The sequence below is a fragment of the Poecilia latipinna genome, unplaced genomic scaffold, assembly GCF_001443285.1.
Source record: "Poecilia latipinna isolate Pla-1442-1.1 unplaced genomic scaffold, P_latipinna-1.0 Scaffold2699, whole genome shotgun sequence".
Taxonomy (NCBI): Eukaryota; Metazoa; Chordata; class Actinopteri; order Cyprinodontiformes; family Poeciliidae; genus Poecilia; species Poecilia latipinna.
Genome location: NW_015115315.1, coordinates 1 through 8,608, shown reverse-complemented (window position 1 = coordinate 8,608; position 8,608 = coordinate 1). Strand labels below are relative to the sequence as shown.

Below are 8,608 nucleotides of genomic sequence, written 5' to 3'. Positions count from 1 at the left end.
CATAATTTTTCACCTTGCTGTGTCTATCATATTAAACAAACACTAATAACACAAGTTTGCAAGCATAAGGAAGTCTCATGCTTTCATACGTAATTCTTTATCTTAACCCAAACTAAAATTATGAAATTACATTAATTGATTTATCACATTTTCTTGGCTGTACCCTGTACTGTAAAGTCATTATTCGCCAGAATTAATAAAATACATAAATTTTAAGGCGGCTGAAGAAAATTCACATAGCTGACAGAAGTTACACTAAGTCGGATCCATTTGAGAGCAGAAAAAATCGAGCCAAACGGACAGGATCTCGTAGAGGACCCGGAATTTCTATTGTCAACAAAGACTCGGATCTTCTCGCGAGATCTTCAGCGTACGAGCTCATCATTTGATAAGCCAAAAATGGATTGTAATAAACGATTGTAAATCGATGCCTTTATGGTATTGTGATTAACAGTAATACACGTCCGTTTTTTTTATTCAGCTTAGTTTGAATTATGTCCGGTTACAACTAAAAGATCCGGAATGTTGGCATATTTGAGGGCGGTCATTCAGTTAGCATGCTAACAAGCTAACCTTTGTAGTACCATCACTGTCGAGTTAATCGGAAAATGTATCTTCTCTATACAGTTGTTGCCTCTTTAAGTGTATTTTTAGTTTTAAAATGGATGAAAAGGAGGAGATATTTCACAGAGCTGAAAAGACTTGATGGTAAAACTGTTCTTATTACAGGTAAATAAACATTGCTTCTGCTATTCATCTTTACTGTTTTTGCAGTAAACTTTGCAATTAAATCATTATCACTTTTACCCACTAATTTCTGCTGCTAATAACAGCAGAGTTCATTTTTGTTACTAATTTAAAGTTTTTCAGATGAAATAACGACGGAAACATGTTTTTTCTTGGTGTAGGAGGTAACTCTGGTACTGGCAAGGAGACAGCTGTTGCCCTAGCAATGAGAGGCGCCCGTGTCATCATTGCTTGCAGAGACCCTGAAAAGGCTGAGGAGGCCGTGAGAGAGATCAAACTTCAGAGTCGATCTTTTAACGTCTTCCACATGGAGCTGGATCTGGCCAACCTGTGCTCTGTTAGGGATTTTTGCAAGAAGTTTCTGCAGAAGGAGAAGAGTCTGCACATTCTGGTAAATAACGCAGGTAAGTTCATGCTTCCTGGATATAAAACACATCCGATTAAAACAGGTCAATGTTCCATCATGCCCAGGTCATGTCATGTCATGCATTTCCCCACTGGGTCTTCCTCAGGCATGCCCGGCATCCTTGACTGGACAGACGACGGCTTCAGCATGTGCTTTGGAGTCAACCACCTGGGCCACTTCCTCTTAACAAACCTGCTTCTGCCGCGGCTGAAGGAGTGCGCCCCCAGCCGGGTCATAACTCTCACTTGCTCCAGCTACAAATACCAGAAGTTGGACTTTCAGGACCTCAACTACAACCTGCTGCCTTTCTTCACCTACTGCCGCAGCAAGCTGGCCAACATCTACTTCAGTCAGGAACTGGCCCGCATCACCGAGGGAAAAGGAGTGACTTCCTATGCCGTGCATCCTGGTAAGAGCTTTTTATTTCCTGTTACTCCAATCTAAGATTGGATTATAGGGTTCCCACTAATTATTTAGTTCATTTAGACAAATATCTTCCAAAAATTTGTTCATTTTAGTTTTCTTTCATCCAGCCAATGTTTGCATTTATCACATACTAAAAATAAAAGGTAAACTAAGAATTAGGCCAGAATAAAGAACAACCTCTGTGTATAAAGTGCCAACTCCAGAAAAACACTGATTAAATGCCCTCAGTATTATTTACGCATTAAAATGTTCTTCCCATACTTAATTTATATTTTTCAGTGTGGGGTAATCTTACCATTTTTTTAACCTCTGGTTCTATTTACTGAATGCAAAATATTAAAACAAACAAAATTACTTACAAAAATACATTAGTCAAATAAATTGAGCGTGTAGATTAACAGAAGTCGATAGTTAGTGACAGTGCTACTGTCTGCTAGAACTCCAGACTTTTCATTTGATCATTTTTTAGTATCTTAGTAGAAAGAAGAAACATGCTTAGTTCCTCCATTAATTTCTCCAAATTAATATTTGTGTCAATGTTACACTTAGATAAAAGCAGCTGTTTTTTTTATTTTTTGCCCATTTTTGGTTGTGATTTCTGTGAAGATTCTTTAAAAAAATGCATCTTAGTTTCTTGTTTTGTTTGCAGAAAAATTGCTTAAAGATGGTTGTTGAATTGATTATTTGATTATGTTTTTAACTGTTTCAAACGTTTTCTGATTCTTTCTGTTTCCAGGTTTTGTCCAGAGCGGCTGGACGTGCCACTTCTCGTTTCTGTTCCGGATGTTCATGCAGGTGATCATGTGGATGTTTTCTGTGCCGTGTGAGATCGGAGCTCAGACCGTCATCTACTGCGCCGTGTCGGACGAAGCTGCCAAGCACAGCGGGGGTTACTTCGTCGACTGCCAGCCTGCCACTTTGCGTCCATTTGCAAGAGACGCAGGTGTGGCAAAAAAACTGTGGGAGGCCAGTGAGAGGCTGGTGAAACTGGCATAATCAGAGAGCCTCAAGACAATTACACTGAAGTTATTTATTATTATTGTTATGTGTTTATTGTAAACTTTGTGAAAAATGCAAATCTTCCTGTTCAGTTGTTTACATTTTCACCAACAATCTGTAACATTATGTTTTTTATGCGTTAACTAAACATTAAAAGATTTAATGTAAGATAAATGTTTGGCTGCTTTGAAAACCCTGTTTTATTGGTTGTATTTTCTGTACACTTCAACAAAAGGATGGCTGAACTATCCAACAGTTGTGCTCTCAGTTCCTGTAAAAATCTAATATCAGTAATTGAAACAAACCAATTTTGGGAAAAAAAAAAAAAAAAGCTCAAAATGTTTGATAAAAAGTTTGAGGTGAGGTGTTTTTTTTCCTCAACTGCTCAACAACCGGAAGTTACAACTGGCAGAATAGACAAAAAAGATGACAGGAAGTTGTAGAAGGCGTGTTTTTTAATTAATTTATCACATGAATTAACTTATTCACATGTGATTTTTAAATGCTTTTCTTATATAATGGAATCACCATACCTGAAAATTTTATTTTTAACATTCTAAAATGAGAGACACCATTGCAAAGTTTATGATTTGGAACAAAACTCAGTTAACTGGATTATGATCTCGACTTCAACCACATGACAGGTATTTGGTTCTGTATTGGTGATTCAAACTAAAAATAGATTATTCAGACTTTCGGAAGATTTTCTGAAGAAAATGGCTGAGAAGTTATTCTTTGCTTCAGATTAAATGTAACATGGCAGATCTTTAACTCCAGGCCTTGAGGGCTGATGTCATGCAACTTTTAGATTTCTCTCTGATCCTAAACATCTGCATTATATGTCTGACTGCCTGTCCAGAATGCGGTCTAGTTCAAGTTATGATGTTTCATAATTTTACTGACAGTTCAATCTGTTCAGTTACTCATATGTTCCTTATAATCTTCCAACCTGCTGAGGTATGTAAATGAGAAGATCTGCACAAAAGTCAACTAGGTAAAAATTATGTCACAATGATTGTTTTGCAATATTATTTAAAATATATTTTTCGGATTCTCTGGCACAGATTAAAACGAAAGATATGGAGAAGTAAAAAGACTTACATTTTTAAAAATACGTAAAAAATAAGTTTTCATTTAATTCAAAGAGAAAGACATTAGCTCCATCTGGTGGCAAGGTTATGTAACAGCAGTTTTCAGAGAACCCGATCCGGAACAGGAAAACAAAACTTAAATATTTGGCGGGACAAGAACACCGCGTGAGGAAAGTCTCTCATCTCTAAAGAAGAATTAAGTGAAAGACTGACTTAAGCAGAGAAATTTGCTAAAATGGCGGAGAAAATCGCGCTTTTTGAAAGTTACCTGAGCTGCCATGTTTGTTCAGAGACGTTCAGAGATCCTGTGTCTCTGAGCTGCAACCACAGTTTCTGTTCAAACTGCCTGGAGGAATTCTGGGAACAAACTGGAAACAAGAACTGTCCCATCTGTAAACGATCATCAAAGGAGCATCCGTCCATCAACTTCTCCCTCAAAGAACTCGCTGATTTGTTTGGTGAGAAAAAGAAAGGAGCCTCAACTGAGATGGAAAGAGAGAAGAAGAAAGAGAAGGTGGTGTGTGAGAAACACTCAGAGGTTCCTTATTGGTTCTGTAAAGACGAGCAGAGAGCTGTGTGTCCTGTCTGTGAGTTTTCTCTCCACCAGAGTCACAAAGTGGTTCCTATAGAAGAAGCAGTCAGTGAGCTGAAGGAGCAGCTGAAATCTGACTTAAAGTCTCTGCAGGACAAGAGGAACAAACACAAACAAGTGGAGAAAACATACGATGATGTGATTCAACACTCCAAGAAGCAGGTGTTGTCCACAGAGAGACAGATCAGAGCAGAGTTCAACAAGCTCCACCAGTTCCTGAGAGAGGAAGAGGAGTCCAGACTGGCAGCTCTGAGGGAGGAAGATGAACAGAAGAGGAAGACTATCATGAGAGAGATGAAGGTGATTGAGCAGCAGATCTCCTCTCTATCAGACAGCATCTCTGCTGTTGAAGAAGAGCTGCAGAAAGATAACATGTCGTTCCTCAGCAGTTATGAAGCCACTCAAAGCAGAGCCAGAGGTCAGAGGTCACTGCCAGATCCACAGCTGGTCTCAGGAGCTCTGATAGATGTGGCCAAACACCTGGGCAACCTGTCCTTCAGAGTCTGGGAGAAGATGAAGGACCAGGTGAAGTTCAGTCCTGTCATTCTGGACCCAAACACTGCACATCCTGAACTCTATCTGTCTGATGATCTGAGCTGTGTGAGGAATGGAGACACAAAGCAGCAGCTTCCTGTTAATCCAGAGAGAAACACTAGATATCATGATGTTTTTGGTTCTGAAGGCTTCAGCTCAGGGAAACACAGCTGGGAAGTGGAGGTGGGAGATCATCCTGACTGGATTGTGGGTTTGGTTAAAGAATCTGTTGACAAGAAGGGAGACACGCATGCTTCAACAAAAAATGGAATCTGGTGTTTATGGCATGGTGATGGAAAATACAGTGGCATTAATGGCAAAACTCTTAAACTGAAGAAGAGTCTCCAGAGGATCAGAGTCCAGCTGGACTATGACAGTGGAGACGTGTCCTTCTACGACTATGAAGACATGACTCTCATCTGCACTTATAGAGACACTTTCACTGAGAAACTCTTCCCGTACTTTAGTATAGGACCAGCAGGTGATGCCAAAACATCTGAGATCAAAATATGTGAACTAAGATTTTATTCACATTAGTCTTAGTCTTTGTAATGTTGCTACATTAAATTTACCACTTACTGCTGTTTGTTATGAATACAGAAATAACAAAAAAACACTGATGCAGAAATTAGTGCAGTCAGTAAGATTGTTTCAAATGTCAATATTTTTCAGCTCAACAGATCAAATAAATCTCCATAACTAAATATTGTGTAATTATGTTATACAACACTACTACTTAAATACTGCAGTTTAGTCATAAAACTGCATTTTTGTTTAAAAAAAAACCCCTGCACATTACAAAATAATCCAAACTGAAGCTGACACTAAAGTTGATGGATTTAAAATAAAAAAAATCATCATAAATCTCCTTCGAACCTGTACAAATTATCCTGATTAATTTACAGATTTAAACAGAAAAAAAAGAATAATTTAAGAACAACAGCTTAACATAACCCAGTAAATACAGCCAATTTAAATACACTTTTGATTCGGAAAGCATAACTTAATGATTCAGCAACTCTTTAAAGATATAATTGTTTATGTATTTAATTTAGTATTCAACTTGTTTTACTTTGCTTAGGGACAAAGATATTCACAATTTGGTTATCACCACCAAATCTCGCACCAATGCTATGCCCAAACATAACAAATAAAGAGAAAAAAGTTCAATTTCATCAACTCAGCCATGACAACTTCAATGTGATTATAAATCAATTTAGCTCCCTTTGCTGTCTTGATATCCTACTCGCAACTTTCCTTAATGGTGTGTTGACTGACAATGTGTTGGTAAATCATGACAGAAAGACTTTACTTGCTGACCAAAGTCAAACTAGATCAAAGGAAAAATGACTGGACTGCTAATGGGTGCAAGATTTCTGTGGTTTTTATTTTTGATCTTGTTCAATTCAATTTATTTGTAAGGTGCTAATTCACAACAAATGTCATCACAAGGCACTTCAAAAAATAATTTCACTTCAATCACACATACAACCCAGTGCATGTCATACTGTGGAGAATAGCTGAATGCAATGCACTAATAGTTCACCTGGTATTATTTTTTTAAATGTATTTATATATTTTTATATATATATTATATATTTTTATACTGATTGTTCTTCAAACTGTGTACATTTAGTTTTCTTCATGAAGCTTTTAAAAACAGTTTTTTTCTATATGACTGTTTATTGTTTTAGTTATTCAAATATCATATTTAAAAATAATATTCAAATACTATTTTGAATACTTGTATAGTATTCAAAATGTCAAGTCTAATTTTTAGTATTTTTCCTTTTAGAGAAAAATATATTCTGTATATTTGTAATTTTGTGTATTGTTGTCTCTTAGTATGGTTGTTAAAGAATATCTGCTTAGTTAACTAATTGAAGGGAAAGATTTAATAAACATTTGTAACATTTGTCTTATGGTGTTCATGTAAACTAAAACCATGTGATCGTCTTTTTCATATTTTGAAAGTAGTAAGCATCATAGTTTGTTGGCTCTACCAACCCACAAAGACACTGAACTGTCTATTTAAACTAATTTTATTTATAGCACCGCAACACATTTTGTTGAAGTTAGAGAAACATGTGTAGCATGTAAGAGAACAGAGCAATAATCTGAAGAATCAGAGAACTAGAGGAATAATATCATACAGAAGAAAAGTCTGATGCTTGCAGCGATGCTTCTACCAGCAAACCAGAAATTGTGCTTTTGATTATTTTATATCTCCAAGTAATTAATATTGCCTTTACTGTTTAAATAGGAATTCACACAGTACATCAGAAACAGAATTAAATTTCAAGCAAACAAATGTTCTAATCTTCCCTTATTATCTAAAATCCTTGAGAAAATAGTCGCTAATGTAAGGATCTAAATAATAATGACCTGTTTGAAGAGTTTCAGTCAGGTTTTAGGGCTCATCATATCATTGTTTGTTTCACAAACACTGCACATCCTGAACTCTATCTGTCTGATGATCTGACCAGTTTGAGACGTGGAAACACAGAGCAGCAGCTTCCTGATAATCCAGAAAGAAACACCGACTATGCTGATGTTTTTGGTTCTGAGGGCTTCAGCTCAGGGAAACACAGCTGGGATGTGAAGGTGGGAGATCATCCTCGCTGGACTGTTGGTTTAGTTAAAGAGTCTGTTAACAGGAAGGGAGAAATAGATATTTCTCCAGAAAGTAGAAGCTGGTGGTTATGGCATTGCCATGGAAAATACACTACTGGTGCTAGTAAGACTCTCACACTGAAGAAGAGTCTCCAGAGGATCAGAGTCCAGCTGGACTATGACATGGGGGACGTGTCCTTCTATGACTCTGAAGACATGACTCACATTTACACTCACAGAGACACTTTCACTGAGAAACTCTTCCCTTATTTTAATATAGGACCAGCAGGTGATGCCAAAACATCTGGGATCAAAATATGTGAAACTAAGATGCTGATTGGATCAATGTAGCTTCTATTCATATGCTAAAACCCTTGTTAAGAAAGGCTGAATTAAACCTTTGTGGTTTTATGAAGCAAGAACTGAATGACAGAAACAAAGTTGAGATAAAACCTGCAAAAATTATAGAACCTTTGAAATGATCAAACATGAGATTTATGTGAAAATTGTAATTAATTAGAAAACAAAACACATGCCATACTTTTGTCAGTTTCAAGAAGTTATGTTCTACATTAACTAATGAACACTTTAATATCTTCAAAACTAGTTTTGAATATTGATTGTGTGTTTCAGTTACATGATGTCATAATGTGAGCTTTTTAATTATTCTTTGCAAAATGTTCCTTTCAAAACTGATTTTATTCATAAGTTCTAAATTCTTACAATGTTGCTACATCAAGTTCGTTACTTCTAGCTGTTGAGTTCAGAAATAAGAAAACACTGATACAGAAAACAGCACGGTTTGTTTTAAATGTAAATATTTTTCAGCTGAACAGATCAAATAAATATGAACTCCATAACTAAATATTTTATTTAATTATGCTACACAATATTACTGCTACGATACTGTAAATTTTGATCAATATTTTTGGTTTGCTGTTTCAAACATTTAGTCAGAAATCAGATCAACAGATTAAAAATATTGTCTTGTCCAGGGTATATATGATGTTAAATAGCATCATATTATCACTGAATGTCATTTACATAGAAAAGGAAAGCTGCCAATTTCCTTAAAGCTGCAATATTTAGATTTGCTTTAAAAAATAACCTCATATATTTGAGCAAAAAGAATGTGATATTACATTTATTCTGGTGAACTGCCAGGTAGTCAGTAAAATTGTTTGTAAAAGTAAAAATTAC

The 8,608-nt window shown here is 36.2% G+C and overlaps 2 protein-coding genes across 3 annotated transcripts; both read left to right on the top strand.

The window, feature by feature from the left end:
- Positions 1–331: 331 nt before the first annotated feature.
- LOC106938822 (retinol dehydrogenase 14) lies at positions 332–2,771 on the top strand. 2 transcript variants are annotated; one of them, XM_015021003.1, is made up of 4 exons: positions 333–729; positions 909–1,151; positions 1,260–1,562; positions 2,316–2,771. In XM_015021003.1, exons 1-4 carry the CDS (start codon positions 609–611, stop codon positions 2,573–2,575), a joined length of 927 nt encoding a protein of 308 aa, XP_014876489.1. In that variant the 5' UTR covers positions 333–608; the 3' UTR covers positions 2,576–2,771. The 2 variants fall into 2 exon arrangements, with proteins under 2 accessions (XP_014876488.1, XP_014876489.1); XM_015021002.1 differs by having other exon boundaries at positions 332–729; positions 909–1,562.
- A 1,013-nt stretch (positions 2,772–3,784) lies between these two features.
- Positions 3,785–8,011, top strand: LOC106938817 (nuclear factor 7, brain-like). The gene is made up of 2 exons (XM_015020995.1): positions 3,785–4,978; positions 7,400–8,011. The coding sequence occupies exons 1-2, from the start codon at positions 3,905–3,907 to the stop codon at positions 7,757–7,759; spliced, it is 1,434 nt and encodes a 477-aa protein (XP_014876481.1). The 5' UTR covers positions 3,785–3,904; the 3' UTR covers positions 7,760–8,011.
- The last annotated feature ends 597 nt before the right edge of the window (positions 8,012–8,608 follow it).

Coding starts and splice junctions, on each gene's coding strand:
- LOC106938822 (XM_015021002.1), top strand. CDS start 609: ATGTATCTTCTCTATACAGTTGTTGCCTCTTTAAGTGTATTTTTAGTT. Junction 730..908: donor TAAAACTGTTCTTATTACAG/GTAAATAAACAT, acceptor TTCTTGGTGTAG/GAGGTAACTCTGGTACTGGC. Junction 1,563..2,315: donor TTCCTATGCCGTGCATCCTG/GTAAGAGCTTTT, acceptor TTCTGTTTCCAG/GTTTTGTCCAGAGCGGCTGG.
- LOC106938817 (XM_015020995.1), top strand. CDS start 3,905: ATGGCGGAGAAAATCGCGCTTTTTGAAAGTTACCTGAGCTGCCATGTT. Junction 4,979..7,399: donor AACACAGCTGGGAAGTGGAG/GTGGGAGATCAT, acceptor TGGGATGTGAAG/GTGGGAGATCATCCTCGCTG.